General features: G+C 35.4%; 1 protein-coding gene and 1 pseudogene across 1 annotated transcript; one reads left to right on the forward strand and one right to left on the reverse strand.

The window, feature by feature from the left end:
- The first annotated feature begins 8,246 nt into the window (after positions 1-8,246).
- LOC108221246 (uncharacterized) lies at positions 8,247-8,790 on the forward strand. Its single transcript, XM_017395138.1, has 2 exons — positions 8,247-8,640; positions 8,717-8,790. The coding sequence occupies exons 1-2, from the start codon at positions 8,247-8,249 to the stop codon at positions 8,788-8,790; spliced, it is 468 nt and encodes a 155-aa protein (XP_017250627.1).
- A 179-nt stretch (positions 8,791-8,969) lies between these two features.
- LOC108221247 (GDSL esterase/lipase At5g42170-like) lies at positions 8,970-10,293 on the reverse strand (annotated as a pseudogene).
- Between the last annotated feature and the right edge of the window lie 7,845 nt (positions 10,294-18,138).

Genomic DNA, 18,138 nt, shown 5'->3' on the forward strand with positions numbered 1-18,138 from the left:
TATCTAGCATCTCTGCTCTAAATAATATAACAAATTATATAATATTAAATAGATAGTATTTGTGTATGATATTTTATTGATGAATATGTTTTTCTATTATAGACTATTGAATAAGGGATTCAGTTCGTCATGAGAAGGATGGATGTAGAGAAATTTAAGATGATCTATTGAGAAACTGATAATATCTAATGTTACAATAAGGTCTCTTTACGTAGAGATCCTTCAGTTGTTACAGTATTACATGAATTATTTTCGAGTGTAATCTTTTCAAGATTCGTCTTGTCTCCATATTTTCTAGTGCTAGCTTTTCCAGATTCTTCTGGTCTCCATATTTTTCAAGATGTCATATCTTCTTGTCACGTCTTCCGTCTTCTTTCTCAATTATGCATGATCTTCAAGATTTTCTTGTCTGTTGTCCTGTCAGCTTTCTTTGTCTTTCGGCTTTCAATAATTTCTACATTATAGTATTAGTTAGCCTATATAACCGAACTTTAAATGTGAGGAAAGTTCTCCTATAATTAAGGATACATATTATTTGCGAAAATTATTTCATTTAAAATGGATTATTTCGCATTTGATTCAGTGTAAAAAAGTTGGGATGATCGTTTCGGTCACAGGCCACACTGCAATCATGTAAAGCTTAATACGGTAAGATTTGTTTAGTAGTTTAGGCAGTTCTTTGTAGGAACATATATAATGATAAGTTGAACCCATTGATTCATTGTTTGCATCCAATCTTATAACTTATACTAGCAGAACATATCTTCGGGTGTGTTTTAATCAAACTGTTTGATTATAGGTAGTTTAGCAACTTAGCATAAGTTATATTCATATCCTGGTTCTAAAACATTAGTTGGCCATGAAACTCTTGGATTCTAAATCATTACTTATTTTATGTCATCTGTATTTAGAAGTTGACATTTTATTTTATACTCCCTCCGTCCCAAAATAGTTGTCACATTAGGTTTTGTGCTAGTCAAATTGACTAAAGTTTGACTGAAATTTATTAATATTTTATCAATTGACAAAATAAAAAAAAATATGTCACCGGAAATAACTTTTAATCTACTTTAAGATGTAATTTTCAGTGTTTTAGAATAATGAGTGATTGACCTATAATCTTTGGTCAAAACTTAGTCAATTTGACCAACAAAAATAGAAATGTGACAACTATTTTGGGACGGAGGGAGTATCAAGCTTGAACACATTCATCTCTGGTACTGTAAAACACTGTAAGGCTGCAATGAATTTGCCAATATATTAAAAACCGGAACTCAACAACTTCAAAATTTCAAGTCGTTATAAAATACAGAAATATTTTTATGTTTGTAATCATTCTTTTTTAAAATTTCTTACGATGGTGTGATATAAAAAAAATGTCAAGTAGGTCACTCGTTTCTAAAAATTTCTTACTTTTTTAATTTTTTGATTGTTTTATTTGATTAAATAAAAATAAATAGGAGATATATTTTTAAAAATCTAAAAATATTATCTAAAATACTAGAACTCAGAATCTTTTATTTAGATGTAATATCATTCATAAAAAATGTGCGAAACTCAATATATAATACTTTCAAAATTTCGACTAATGATAGAGTGATATTTTTTATACAAATTTTTCTAATGAGTGTCTCATTTGAGTCAATTTGGGAATCAGTGACTCAATTGATACATTCGGACGAAACGAGTGACCTACTTGATATTTATCCCGTTCTAATAATATAACTTAAATTATATAATGTTAAATAGATAGTATTTGTGTATGATATTTATTGATGAATATATTTTTCTATTATAGACTGTAGAATAAGGGATTTAGTCTGTCATGAGAAGAATGAATGTAGAAAATTAAGATGATGTATTGAGAAACTGATGATCTCCAATATTACAATAAAATCTCTTTATGTAGAGATCCTTCTGTTGTTACAGTATTATATGAATTATTTCCGAGCGTAAGCTTTTCGAGATTTGTCTCGTCTCCATATTTTCTAGTATCAGCTTTTCCAGATTCTTTTGGTCTCCATATTTTTCAAGATGTCATATCTTCTTATATCATGTCTTCTGTTTTCTTTCTCAATTATGCATGATCTTCAAAATTTTCTTGTCTATTGTCGTGTCAGCTTTCATAATTTCTACATTATAGTATGAATTAGATTATAACTGAACTTTAATTGAACTTTAATTGTGAGGAAAGTTCTTCTTTAATTAAGGTACATATTATGTGTGAAAATTATTTCATTTAAAATAGATTAATTGTTTCACATTTGATTTAATGTAAAAAAGTTGGGATGATCTTGTTTTGGTCACAGGCCACACTACAATCATTTAAAGGTTAATACGGTAAGATTTGTTTGGTAGTTTAGGCAGTTCTTTGCAGGAACATATATAATGATATCGCTTCCTGTTGAACCTACTGATTTATTGTTTGCATCCAATTTTATAACTTATACTAGCATGACATATCTTCGGGTGTGTTTTAATCAACCTGTTTGATTAGAGGTGGTTTAGCAACTTAGCATAAGTTATATTCATATATTGATTCTAAAACATTAGTTGGCCATTAAATTTTTGGATTCTAAATCATTACTTATTTTATGTCTTTGTTTATATTTAGAAGTTGACATTTTCTTTTATATAAGAATTCAAACTCGAACATATTTATCTCCGATACAGTAAAGCACTGTAAGCTGCAGTGAAATTGACAATCTATTAAAACTGGACTTCAACAAGGTCAAAATTTCAAGTCTTCATAAAATATAGAAATTCTTTAAAAATTTCTTACGATGGTGTGTTTTTTACAAAAAAGTGTTAAAAATCATATGTAAATTTATGTGTTGCTGTTCACTCAAAAAGCAAAGCAAATTGAGCAGGCTTCATGCGGAAATGGTTTAGAATAATGTGCATGATGGTTGACGGTTGAAACAGAAATGAGGTAGGCCACCAAACTACACGACCATTTTCGATTAAATTGTAGTTAAAGCACTCTAAAAAAAGAAAATTATTGAGCCTGTTTGGTTGAGAGAAGCAGAAGTTGTTTCTGACTTCTGTTTTTCTTAAGCCGTTTGTGTAAAAAGTAGGGTAAAATGGCTTAATCATAATCGAACTGACACTCAACTTGCAATTGAGTGACTGAACTCAAAAAACTTGCGGTCAACTAATCAAACTATTAAAAACTTGCAATCAGGTAATCTCCGTCAACTCTGTTAACGGGACTAACGAAACACTGATGTGGCGTGCTGATGTGTTCAAAAAACTACACGTTGGATGCTTGCTAGATGCTTACCTGGTGGAGTCTGACCCTAAATAAACTATCCAACATGACTCATCTATAACATACTTTAAATTCAATTAGGTCCGAACTAGATTGTGTGAAATGAATTCTTCAAACACCAACAGCAGCAATATAACATAAAAACCTACACACACTTGACACTTTATATGGGATAAGCACGTGCAGAATCTGCAACCAAGCTCCGACGACTCATCTCCAGTCACTTGATTAACATCCATAGAATCATTAACATCACCACCATCATCTTGTTTCTCTCTTGTCCACAATAGCAAGCTGGGTATTAAGACATGCCGTGGTTCATTTTATGCAATTTCTTATTCTTTTGAAATCTGTGCCTTCACTAAAAACTTTATTCACATACTTAAAATCAAAATAAATGTATTAACAACCATATTTTAATTAGATAAGTGATTTTAATTAATTCAAATTTTATTAGTAAATATAAATAATAAAGAGGAGAAGTTATAAATTATAATTACCTTAAAAAATAATAAAAATCAAATGTTGATTTTTGTATGTATGTGCTTGTTTTATGTAGCCAAAAATATAAGAAATTTAATTTAGTGTGCTAATATGTTGAACTAAAGAGAAGTAAATGTTGATAAGACAGAGCATTCTTAATTCAGAGTATCAAAACAGAAGCAATACATAATAAAGTAGCAGGCCTCGGAGAAGTAAATGAAGATTATAGGGTCAAAATGTTATGTGGCAGCTGACTGGGCACATACTAACGGCCCTCCGTTAATAGTCAATGAGATTTCACGTTGATGCAAACTATCGTGAGTTTAGTTACTTGATTGCAAGTCATTATTACTTAAATTAGTTGAACGCAAGTTTTTTGAGTTCAGTCACCCAGTTGCAAGTTGAGTGTCACTTTGATTATGATTAAGCCATTTTACCCGTAAAAAGTAGAAACATTTTTAAAAAGATGAGACTTCTTTCTCACAACTTCTGTTTTTTTCCAAACATTTTATTAACTTATTTACTTTTCACTTCTACTCCACTTATTGCAAAAAATCACTTCTTTTAAGTTAATCAAAACGGGCCCATTATCATGCTAAATGAACTTGTCATTATACTAAAAGGTAACGGAGTCCATTATTTCATGACTTTTAGTCTCGATAGAAAGTAGGATATATAGTTTGCTGGTAAAGAGTCATTAACTTTTGTATTTGTTGAAATATAACATGAGATTCATTTGGGATTCATGCATGGGGTTGTTGGTTCGAAACTCATACATGATGTTCGGCCGGAAAAAATAAAATCTAAAACTTATACTTTAAATCTCGATGTATGAGTTTTTGATAAACAACGAGGGAGGTGGGTATGAGATGAATTCATTTTTGATTTTTTTTTCTCTTTGAGTAATAAAATGTTAATGTCTGATACAAAATTAAATCAGTGATGTCAAAATATATAATAATAATAATTTCATTATTATTTTAATTAATATAAATTATTAACTTATTTCTAGAAAATCAGATATATTGATTTTATCTCTCAAATTCATACTAACTTAATCTGATTTCTCATTCCAACCTCAAATAGAACCAAATAACCGCTTAACATTTTAGATGGACGGATACTTGGTTATTTAAATTGCATAGTTATTTGAATATTCTTAATTATTTAAATTACTCGGACGAATAAGACCCACGTATTAACGATTGGAAAAATAGCTAGCTCTTGTCTTGTCTCTGTAAATTAGTACATATATGGGGCACTTGTCTAGCTAGCTCATTCTTCTAAACCAACACTACTGCATGTTTCCTACAGACTCTACACTACCAAGAAATAACTCAACTACTACTGATCACCTATGCTTTGCTGCTACCAAGCTACTTAATAACAACATTTTATTTAAAAAAACTAAAAGATAAATTTGGAATTAATAATAAAATTAATTCCAACAGGGCTTCTTTCTCCACTGCTATCTGCTGCAAAACTTTCAATTGTTGCCGCCACCTCGTTCTCTTTTTCTTGGATCAAATCCAGAAGTTTTGAAGCATAATCGAGAATGAGTGAAACCTGATTTGTATGTTCATTCACAACTGAACATTCACAACTGAATTGATTGTTTGCAGGTTCTGCATTAAAAACAAGTATATATATAATTAAGTACTGAAATATAAATATAACCATGATCCTTTTTATATAAAAAAATATATCAAGCAATTACAACAAAAGCATTTTAACGATAAATTCCAACCTGCCACTGGAGATATGCCTGCATGTTTTCTCTTCGATTATTGAGTTCAAAGGACAATTCTGATAGTAACTCCAATGGGAGTGGGTCATGATATATGATGCTGATTAACATGATACGCTTGTTGGTTGGCAACATGAGTTCATCAATTGTGTAGGGGGGATGAGAGGCTGGGTTTGATAATTAACATAAGAGTTGATATGATATGAATCTGGGATGAGAGGTGAAGGTGGTGAAGCTATAGCTTGGGTTTGGTTGGAGATCTGGAAAAAAGCCATGTGAGTAAGAAACTGAAATGAAGATACAATTGAAAGAGTTGTGAATTAAGAGAGAGGACTCAGGATACAAAATCTCCGAGCAGGCTAGCGTACTATATATAGGGGTTTTGTGGGTCCAGGAGTGGGTTTTGTGGGTCCAGGAGTGTGTAAAAAGTTTATATCATAATGGAATATTATATATAAAAGGTTTTTTTTATCTCGTATCTGATATATTGATATTGAATACTGGGAGTAGCGGTTGTAGAAATGTGGACCATGCAAGAACCAATTGGTTTTGGTTAACCTGATTTGTGTTTTCATTCACAACTGAATTGATTGTTTGGAGGTTCTGCATTAAAAACAAAATATAAGTACTGAAAAATAGATATAAACATGATCCTTTTATAAAAAAAATGTTAATCAAACAACAAAAGCATTTTAACGATTAATTCCAACCTGCCACTGGAGATATGCCTGCATATTCTTGGAGCATTTTCTTCATTATTTTCCATACTTCACGAGCTATAATTCTTTCAAAAAAACAACACAAGAATAATAAATTCAATAATAATCATTTCAACCAAAAATACAAAAACATTATAATAGAATTATAGTTAATCACATCAAATATATGATTTCACAAATCACTTAACGTACCTGATATTGTTAATCATGCCAAAGAGAGTACATAACCACAACATATGATTTGAATAATTGTTGGCTAGTGAAATAGAACTAACAATATAATTATTAGTGGGCGGGCGGCGGAACTGATGTACACCCCTTTCCCTATCTATATATACCTACGCTATACCTAATATTAGTGGGTGGGCCAATATTGGGCCGGCTGCGAAATTGAGGAATACCCCTTTCCCTATCTATATATAATACCTAACAGAAATTACCTACACTATACCTAATATTAGTGAGTGGGCCAATATTGGGCCTTAATGTTTTAGAAGTTTGACCTTATAAGTTTATTCATCTATTTGAATTGATTATAAAAATTTCAATCCAACTCAAATCTCATCTGAATATAAGTATTTTATATTGTTGAGGAGTGTATTTTATTTTTATAAAATTGCAAAAAATGACATAATTTGTTTTAATATATATGAGATAAGGTGGAATAAAAACTTAGTTAATCTCAAGATTTGCCATCTTGTTTATCATTTAAATTATTTATTTAATCATGATGTAAGAGGTAAATAAAGTTACTTGACAAAAGAAAAGAAGTTAATTTGAAATTATCATAGAACCAAGTAACTTTAGGCCAGCCTCCTCCAACATAAATTTTAACTTTTCAACTAATTATAATAGCTGCACATGTCTTTTTTTAAATATCCAGAATATGTGGACAAGCTAATTAAGGTTCACTTTCACGTTATGAAACAACACAAAAATTATATAAATATCACAACATCATTATTTTTGTAATTGAAGTGTGGAAATTATGTTAATAAACAAAAGTCTAAATCAGTTTAACAAGACAAAATTCATTTTTACGGTACAACCAATCTAATTAATCTAAACCCACTTTAGCTATATAGGAAAAAAATGTCAAAACTCTTTACTCGAGTAGGGTGCTGAAATCAAACTAATGATATTTGTCCTGCCACTTTCTTTTGTTCGGTCTTCAGAAGAAAAATCGATATGAAATCTGATAGGGACCACCCCAGATCAAGGACACGTAGAAACTCATTACATCACAGGGAGGACGTCAGCTGAAAGGAATCCCAACCTCATGCGGGCGCGTAAAGCAAAGTCCACGGAAAGTCATCATCTGCGGGAGAGAAAAGAGAATATTCTCCTTGACACGTGTAACCGAGAGAGGTCCAGGAGCGAGGATGAAGAACTATAAATAAGAAAGAGAAATGACATTACGAGGCACGCACTAAACTAGTAAAAGAGATTGAAATAAGAGAGTTACTGGTTATCACGCCGGAGATGCCTTAGCCTTACGGCCACCACCCCCGGCTAGGCATTGTTTTGCAGGTTACCCCACATACAGTTCACGTACAGCTCGCCACCGTAGAAAACAAAGGACGCATTCAGTGACACCTGGCAGGAGGCATTTTGAGTCTTATCATTTGGCACGCCAGGAAGAGGTGGTTGCATGAAATTCATCCCCTGACCTCTCGAGCTCGACCACTGAGAGAAAAACAATACCCTCGGCAAGGCCTCTGCTAAACCAGTTAAACCAGGAGTATGGCGACACAAGATCAGGAACATGGAGAAGAGCGCCGCGAGGAAAACTCACCACCGGAAAAAACAAACAAAAATCATCATCTAAAGGACGGACGAACCAGTACGCCATCATCGGAAAACACCTCCGGACATCTGACCTTAACAGGGTTGACGAAGAACCAAGCTAAAGATTTAAGAGCAACAGTCGCACACCTCAAGCGAAAGAGACGAGAAGAAGAAGGCAGAGGGGAGTCCTATCAAAGCGAAGGAAGATCTTCCTCTCGGAGACACAGCAGACGGGAAAATGACCAGGAACGATCCATCTTCTCCAGACTTGGATCATCCAGAAATACCTCTCACCCACGACATGGCGGGGATCACCACCGTGATGAAACATGGCGCACACACAGAGAACAACGCGAAGATCGAGGAAAAAAGAAGAGATGAAAGGAGGCGAGATGAGGAACGCCGCAATGTGGAGAATGGAGAAAAAGGAGATAGGAATCGTAGAGAAAGAACACCAAAGAGGAAACCAGAAAGCAGCACCAGAGACGAACTCCTCAAAACCATCAATGATCTAAAGAAAAGAGTAGAAGGAGAAGTATCTGCGGCAATAGGCGAATCCCCGTTTACGCGGAGGTTGGAAGACGAAAGAAAACAAAGGCACCTAAAGCACCCAAGTCTAGACGCTTACAACGGTGAAAGCGACCCGGAAGATCACCTCAACCAGTTTGACCAGCTGAGCAAATTCTATGAGTACAATGACCTCACTAGCTGCCGCTTCTTCGCGACCAGCCTCAAGGGAAATGCGCAGAGATGGTTTAACAGGCTCCCCGCCAGAACTATAGATACATGGGTGGATTTTAAAAAGACTTTCCTCGCTAAGTTCGGAACCAACAAACATCATGAGATACATACCATTTATTTGGAATCCATCCGGCAAGGAGACCGAGAAGACCTTGAGAGCTACTTAAGACGATTCAAGCAAGCGGTAGACAAGGTTGAGGCAGTAAATGAGACAGAAGCCCTAATACACCTCAGGAGGGGACTTAACCCGTACGAATGCGAGAAGTACATCTGCGAATTGATGAACCAAAGACCTGACACTCTGTCTAAAGCATACGCCCTCGCAGCACGATTCATCACGGAAGCAGAGAACATATTTGTAACCATTTACCTGTATGAAATCAGAAGCGGAAGCAACTAAAAGATCAGCGTAGGAAAGAATATCATATTGGAAGCTTCGAAGTTTCAGTGTAAATAGGTATTTGCAAGGTCATTACTGCCTGCTACTAGCAAGAAAATGTTGTTATTTAAAACGTGTGTCGTGTTTTCTTCTCCAATCGAAGCTTTTAACTTCCCAATGTATTCCTTAAACATTTCCAGTTGATCTGATAATGGCACAACTGACTGTTATGTAATTTGCTTCAGATTAGTACATGATTGATCAAAAGTAATTAGTTGATTTCGATGAAGGATCATATATTTACCACTAGCTTAGATGTCTGGGGATCATATCCTGTGCCACCAGAAGCAAAGCTGACACCTGTGGACAAATCTTTCATCTGTAGAGAAGGGTCCAGGTATGCTGGCACAAGCTCTTTAATTCCTAATTCCGCAGCTATAAATAGAATAAAATATTATCTCAGTTTCTTTAACATAGGCTGTTTGCATGAATGTATTTTCAGGAGCTACCAAAAGGCTTTTTTTTTTAGTACCTATCATATCGATCCGAAGGTGTTCTGCCATTGGTAAACCTCCCTGTAGCCAAGCCACCCGTGAAATCGACGCCATAAGGAGGAAAATTGCACTTCATGACGGAGCTGAGGTTGTTGTTGTTTCCCTGATCCGCTATCGAGTCTCCAAACACTATCAATCCCGGGACAGTCACATTTTCCGGTAATTTTATCGTCGCTTCACTCCCCATGATCAAGCTACAACAGAGTATACTGCAACAGTAGACAACTAAAGGTGCATTACCATTTAAATAAAAAAATGCAAGACAAGTGCAGGGTTTCTCAGAGAGTAACTTCTGCATTATTAGCTAAGGTTAATCAAAACCAGCTGCAGAAGAAAATTTCAGAGGGGCAAAATTAAAAATTTGTAATTAGTTTTCCTCCTGTATGGTAATATATAGGCCTAGAGGCTTACTATCATATAAAAATGATGGGCGTGATTTTTAAGTGTGGAGTGCAATTTAGAATGCGTGTATCAAGTATGTACCAAAAGGTTATGAATCTTTGAGTTTGAGTACTAGCCCATTAATCATAAATTTAATTTATTAGAGTACTTTGTTCTCAAATTATTTTATCAAGAAAAGAATTGAAGTTAAGAGGCAATAAAGGAGAAAAAACTTATTCATGATTTTGTTGGATAAACGTTAAATGTTATTTTAAGTGGGTCTTAAATTTAGAAGTTAATAAAAATATGAAAGGCCAAGAGTTTCTCTTTGTAGGTGAAAGGTCAGGAGTTGTTTCTCTTTGTGACTATAAATATATTGCTCCTTTGCATTGTAATATGAGTGAACTACTGGAGAAACATATCAGAAATAATAGAGTCGTTATCAGAAATATTTGTGTGTCTTGTTCTTTTGTCTTCAAATTGGTATCAGAGCCCATGGCGAATGTGACGAATGTGACGAGTCAATTGCCTCTGCCACGACTAACAAAGACGAACTACGAGAACTGGAGCATTCAAATGAAAGCCCTGCTCGGTTCTCAAGATGCTTGGGAGGTGGTCGAAGAAGGTTTCGAAGAACCAGCAACCACTACAGGTTATTCGGCGGCACAAAACAAGGCGTTGAAAGAGACGCGATCAAAAGATAAGATGGCACTATACACTCTGTTTAGAGCCGTTGATGAGTCTGGCTTTGAGAAGATTGCTGGTGCAACTACTTCAAAAGAAGCGTGGGACATTTTAGAAAAAGCGTTCAAAGGTGCCGACCGAGTCAAGCAGGTGCGTCTCCAGACTCTTCGAGGCGAATTGGAGAGCATGAAGATGAAGGAGTCAGAGAGTATATCTGACTATATCACTCGTGTACAGATGGTGGCAAACCAACTTAACCGAAACGGTGAAAAATTAACGGATACTCGAATTGTGGAGAAGATTTTAAGATCATTAACCGATAACTTTGAGAATGTTGTGTGTGCAATAGAAGAGTCAAAGGACCTAGCAACTCTCACGGTTGATGAGCTCACCGGTTCTCTCGAGGCACACGAGCAGCGTAAGAAGAAGAAAAAGGAGGAAACACTCGAACAAGCACTTCAAACTAAAGCCTCAATCAAAGACGAAAAGGTACTCTATTCTCAAAACATTCGAGGTAGAGGATGTGGACGTGGAAGACATGGAAGACGTGGAAATGGTCGTGGTGGTCAAGGTAGCAGTAATGAAGGGTACAATAAGGAGAAAGGACAGTCAAACCAACAAAATTGGCGTGGAAGAGGACGTGGTAGAGGAAGAGGTGGCCGGTCAGATTTTTCCAACATCGAGTGCTACAAATGTCGCAAATATGGTCACTATGCGAAGGATTGCAACTCTGACAAATGTTATAATTGTGGAAAATTGGGTCATTTTGCAAAAGATTGTAGAGTCGACAAAAGGGTGGAAGAAACAACCAACTTAGTCTTGGAAGATGAAAATGATGGAGATTTTCTCTTGATGGCTCAAAATAAAATCAGTAACAACAATGACTCTCTATGGTATCTCGACTCAGGGGCAAGTAATCATATGTGTGGTCACGATTACCTATTCAAAGAAATGCAAAAGATTGAAGACGGTCATGTGTCATTTGGAGATGCATCAAAGGTGGAGGTAAAAGGCCGAGGTACGGTTTGTTACCAACAAAAGGATGGCTCAATAGGGTCAATCCAGGATGTTTATTACGTACCAAACATCAAGACCAACATCTTGAGTTTAGGACAACTCACAGAGAAAGGTTACTCAATTTTCTTAAAGGATCGATTATTACACTTGAAGGACAATCAAGGTCGTTTGGTTGCTCGAGTCGAAATGGAAAGAAATCGGATGTATAAACTGAATTTGAGGAGCATACGAGAAAAATGTTTACAAGTAAATGTAGAAGACAAGGCATCACTCTGGCATCTCCGTTTTGGTCACCTACATCATGGTGGCCTGAAAGAGTTAACAAAGAAAAACATGGTTCATGGGCTACCCAACATGGACTACGAAGGAAATTTTTGTGAAGAATGTGTCCTTAGCAAGCATGTGAGAACTCCGTTCCAAAAGAAGGCAGAATATTGGGCTAAGCAACCTCTCGAGCTGATTCATACCGACATATGTGGACCAATTACTCCCGCATCTTTCAGTGGTAGAAGGTATTTCATCTCTTTTATCGATGATTTCTCACGGAAAACTTGGGTTTATTTTCTGAAAGAAAAATCTGAGACATTCGAGGCTTTTAAAAAATTCAAAGTGATGGTAGAGAAGGCAACTGGTAGACAAATTAAAGCTATACGATCTGATAGAGGTGGCGAGTACACTTCAATGGCTTTCGTGAAATATTGCGAGGAGCAAGGTATTAGGAAATTTCTAACCGCTCCTTACACTCCTCAACAGAACGGTGTGGCCGAGAGGAAGAACAGGACCATTCTTGACATGGTTCGTTCAATGCTCAAGAGCAAAAAGATGCCAAAAGAATTCTGGGCAGAAGCAGTGAAATGCGCCATCTATGTACAGAATCGATGCCCCCATGCGAAGTTAAAAGATCAAACACCACAAGAGGCCTGGAATGGAAAAAAGCCAACTGTCTCTCATCTCAAAGTGTTCGGCAGTGTGGCATATGCACACATACCGGATCAACAAAGAACGAAGCTGGAGGACAAAAGCAAAAAGTATATTTTTATTGGTTATGATGAAAAAACAAAAGGGTACAAGCTACTTGACCCAACAAGCAAAAAAGTGATAGTGAGTCGTGATGTGCGAGTAAATGAAGCAAGTGAGTGGGATTGGAATAATTTGACAGAGGCTACCAACGAAGTTGAAGAATCAACAGGTTTTGTGCCAAGTATACCAGTAAACTCTGAAACTAGTGATGATGAAGATGAGCCACGACAACCCAAAATGCGGAGTTTACAAGATTTGTATGATTCAACAAATGAGGCGCACCTTATATGTCTCTTATCAGATTCTGAAAATGTTTGTTTTGAAGAGGCAGTGCGAGACAAAAGGTGGCAAACTGCCATGGATGAGGAGATTAAAGCAATTGATCGCAATAATACATGGGAGTTGGTAGAATTGCCAGAAGGAAAACAGACCATTGGTGTGAAATGGGTGTTCAAGAAAAGGCTGAATGCTCAAGGTGAGGTAGAGCGGTACAAGGCGCGACTTGTTGCGAAAGGATACAAGCAGAAGGCAGGAGTTGATTACGACGAAGTGTTTGCTCCTGTTGTGAGAATGGAGACAATTCGATTGCTCATTTCCATAGCAGCTCAACTTAAATGGTCGATATTTCAAATGGATGTCAAATCGGCATTTTTGAATGGTGTACTTGAAAAGGAAGTCTACATAGAACAACCGCCCGGGTACATAAAAATCGGAGACGAGAGGAAGGTACTAAAATTGAAAAAGGCGCTCTACGGGTTGAAGCAATCCCCACGGGCTTGGAATACTCGTATTGATGCATATTTTAAGAAAAATGGGTTCAAGCAGTGTCCCTATGAACATGCCCTTTATACAAAGAAGAGTGGAGGTGATGTAATGTTTGTTGCTCTTTATGTTGATGACCTTATTTTCATGGGTAACAATAATGAGATGATAGAAGAGTTTAAGGGCGCGATGACACGGGAATTTGAAATGACAGATTTGGGTTTGATGAAGTTTTTCCTTGGGTTGGAGGTTAGACAAGGAGAGACAGGTATTTTTGTGTCACAAGAGGCATATGCAAAAGAGATTTTGAAAAAATGCAAGATGGCAAAATGTAACCCAGTGTCAACGCCAATGGAACCAGGTGTAAAACTTTCAAAGTTTGATGGAGGAAAACGTGTTAATGCGAATATATATCGAAGTCTAATAGGGAGCCTTCGCTATCTTACATGCACCAGGCCAGACCTTTCATTAAGTGTCGGCATTTTAAGTCGATTCATGGAGGAGCCGTATTATTCACACTGGAAGGCGCTAAAACGGGTCCTACGGTACATCCAAGGGACAGTGTCACTCGGGTTGTTCTACTCGAAAGCAGAAAATAACAAGTTAATTGGTTACACTGACAGTGATTGGTGTGGAGACATAGACGATCGAAAAAGTACATCAGGGTATGTATTCTTCCTGGGCAACACAGCTTTTACTTGGACTTCAAAGAAGCAACCTATCGTAACACTTTCAACGTGTGAAGCTGAATATGTGGCAGCATCGTGGTGTGTATGTCATGCAATATGGCTTAGAAATTTGTTAAGCAAGATGGCGCTAAAGCAACAAGGTGCTACTGTGATTCGAGTTGACAATAAATCAGCTATTGAGTTGGCAAAGAACCCTGTAAACCATGAAAGAAGCAAACATATTGACGTTCGTTTTCATTTTATTCGCGATCATGTGAACAAAGGAAGTGTGGAATTGGTGCATGTGGCAAGTCAGGATCAGGTTGCGGATATTTTCACAAAACCGCTACCGAAGATACTTCTCGACAAATACAAGAAGATGATTGGCATGATAGATGGAAGAAGTATTTAAGTTTATGGGGGAGTTTTGTTGGATAAACGTTAAATGTTATTTTAAGTGGGTCTTAAATTTAGAAGTTAATAAAAATATGAAAGGCCAAGAGTTTCTCTTTGTAGGTGAAAGGTCAGGAGTTGTTTCTCTTTGTGACTATAAATATATTGCTCCTTTGCATTGTAATATGAGTGAACTACTGGAGAAACATATCAGAAATAATAGAGTCGTTATCAGAAATATTTGTGTGTCTTGTTCTTTTGTCTTCAGATTTTCAGTATATCTAGGTAGCTCAGTATTGAAATGATCGGTGTAATTTGTTACTTTCGGGCAAGTATCTATTAGAATAACTTGTAATCTTCTATCACACCTGGAGTAAGATTGTTGAAGTTATTTAACAAAAAAAGAAAAGATTGTTGAAGTTGCATGTTTAGGTCCAGCTGTGTAGTTTAGTAGCCTATGTTCCTATATTCAGTTGCTTATTACTGGGTTGAGGCATATATGTTGCTTATGTTCTACCCTTCTTCTTGTTGGAGAGGTTTGGGTTATTAATAAATTTGTGTTTGTCTAAAAAAAATAATTCAAAAACGCTTAGTTTACTATTACAATTTACAATGTACCAAACTAGTCTCAGACTCATAGCTAGTGTGCTTTGTTGTTTGACTAATCAATGATAACATGCCAAGTTACCACACATCATGTATCAAATAGGGTGTTATAAGAAGCCTCAGTGGCTTAGAGCACTTGTTTTCTTTGGCTAACCAATGACTACTTGACTTCCCAATTATAGGAAATTATAGCAAATCTTGTTAAGTACGTATAATTAACAATCTAATGGGAGACCCCATTTTAATGATTAAATTAAAAAATATTTATTAAATATATTTAGATTTGTTATAATTTTTCAAAATAGTCAAAAATCATAGAGATGTATTTATATTAATGAATTTTTTTTTAAACCAAATAGTTAAAATTGATCAATTTCATAGGCATAATTATTTTTCTAAAGACTACATCTAATTAAATCTTACCTATAAAATATCAAACTATTAAAATTTAAAAACAAACAACCACTGTATAAACGAAAACAAGTCTTAGTTACTCATAAAAATAAAGTTTTGATCATCCAGCATTTTTATGCAATCATATATCAAGATTAAAAGTTAAAAAGTATGCAAATATTCACCACAAAAAAGCAAGACAAAACCGACCACGTAAAACCGACCGTCGTGTCGGGATAAAATCGACGGGCACAAATCGGTCGATTTTAATGAAAATCACATCGTTCAGCTTTGCTGACAAGACTTCGACTTATTTAAACCGACCGAATCAATTTTGATCGGTTTTGGAGTTGACTTGTCCGGATAATAGCCAACCAACCCGTCAGTCGGTTAAGTGTTTGGGTATCTTTAATTAGTTTTTAAATTATTTGTTAGACAAACCAGTGTCGTATTGTATCTAAAGACAAAACCAACTGGCATTCGCTCAGTTTTAACTCTATTTTTTATTTTTCAATATATTTATTTATTTGAGAAATGAAAAATAGATACGCATCAAAGAAGCGATACGACGACATTTTATGTTAAAATGCATAACCGAACGCGTGGTGGTCGATTTTAACCCTTTTTTTTTTGCTAAATCTCTATCTCCCTCCCTACTCTTCTTTTCTTTTTACCCATCTTATCTTTTTTCCTCTCCTTTCCCAAAATTTTTATCACTCTCTACCCCCTCTCTCTACCCTAAACCTCTCCCCCGCTCTCTCTCTCTTTATACAAAAATGCGCATAAAAAACACGGATCTTAAACTTAGTTGGGACTCGATAAGGGATATCAAACTCAACTAGGGTTCAATCTCAATTTGCAGATATATATCGATCTCTCCCTCAGTTCCTGTTTATATGTTTGTGTATGTTTATATACGTTTGTGCATGGTAATTTGATGTTTATTGCCCTTGCTAGACAATTATACATTTGGTTGTTATAGAAATTTGATGTTTATGGTAATTGTTATTGTTCTTGTGGGTTAGTTAATTTGATTGGTTAGTTGGTTAGTTGGTTGGTGGTTGGTGGTCGCAGGTAATGATAATAAATAGAATCAGTAAAACCTTTTATTTAAAGAAAAATCCAGAAAACCGACCGACCACCGTCATAACCGACCATAAATATCGTTTTACTTTTCAGAAAACCGACCGGCGATAATCATAACCGACCATGGTTACCATAAATCATGCCAGAAAACCGACCGAAGAGCACATATATAACTGACAACGGTGACCATTTGCCATCGCAAAAAACCGACCGCTTCCTTTAAAAATTGGTCGGTTATGGTTGGTCGGATTTACTCAACTGCAGGGCCATCTGTGCTAAACTCGACCAATAACGCAAAATCGACCATCTGAGCGGTTGGTTTTAATACAACAAAACTCATCTTCTCTTTTCTCAAACCCAACCAACTCTATTAAACCGACCACTTTCGGTCGGTTTTATTATGCTCGAAGAACCTTTGACCATTTTTGGTCAAAAATTTTAACCGACCGAGCCATACTCGATTTTAATACAACAAAACCCATTTGCTCCTGTCCTAAACCCGACAACTCTATTAAACCGACCACTTCGGTCAGTTTTATTATGCTCGGAGAACCTTTAATTTAACCGACCAACGAGCGGTCCGTTATACATATACATGTGGCACTTGCGTCCAAGTGGCACCAGCCGGTAACGTAGGGCTGGTTTGGAGGGATTTTGAAACTGCTAGAACCGACCACCTGTCTAGTCGGTTTTAAAGATTAAACACGACCAATGTGTCTTAACGACCAGGTTAAAACCGACCACCTTTGCTGGTTAGTTCTAGGTCTAAAATTGACCATTTTTGGACTTAAACGACGGTATTTGTCGGTCAGTTTCCCTATTTTTTGGTAGTGATTGGATGACAGATATTTGAGAAAATCATTGTTTGAAACTTATTTCATTACATCAAATTTGTTGAACTATTAGAAGTTCAATTATTTAATTCAAAAATGATTATCAAATTTATTAATTTTTAAATTATTATTTAATATGTCTAGTTACTGAAAACTTATATTACAATGTTATTGTGGCTTGTCAAACGTTTTCTTCCGATCCTATTCTTGAATTGTGGGCCTTCGTTTCTTTTTGATTATATGATTATTTGTCAGGGCTCTTTTCAATGCTCAATTTATAGAAATCTTAACATTTTATAACATTTATTATATATTTATTTTTAAATTATATATATGACACTAATTCAACAAAATTAAATTTAAATAATTGATTTAAATATCTTAGTCAGGATTATTTGGCGTGTGAAGTGAGCATATAATAAGAAAGATCGATTATACTTTTGGGTCCTAATTCATATACAATTTTTGAAAAAACATAAAACAAAAGAACGTAAATGAATGTTATTTAAAATATGATAATTATTTTTTTCAGCATCTTCCCACAAAGATACTCTAGATAGAGTATTTATAAATTTAATATAACATAAATAAATGTTTAAATAAGAGTATCTCT

Source organism: Daucus carota, chromosome 5 (assembly GCF_001625215.2).
Source record: "Daucus carota subsp. sativus chromosome 5, DH1 v3.0, whole genome shotgun sequence".
NCBI lineage: Eukaryota > Viridiplantae > Streptophyta > Magnoliopsida > Apiales > Apiaceae > Daucus > Daucus carota.

Coding starts and splice junctions, on each gene's coding strand:
- LOC108221246 (XM_017395138.1), top strand. CDS start 8,247: ATGACCAGGAACGATCCATCTTCTCCAGACTTGGATCATCCAGAAATA. Junction 8,641..8,716: donor AAGTCTAGACGCTTACAACG/GTGAAAGCGACC, acceptor TGACCTCACTAG/CTGCCGCTTCTTCGCGACCA.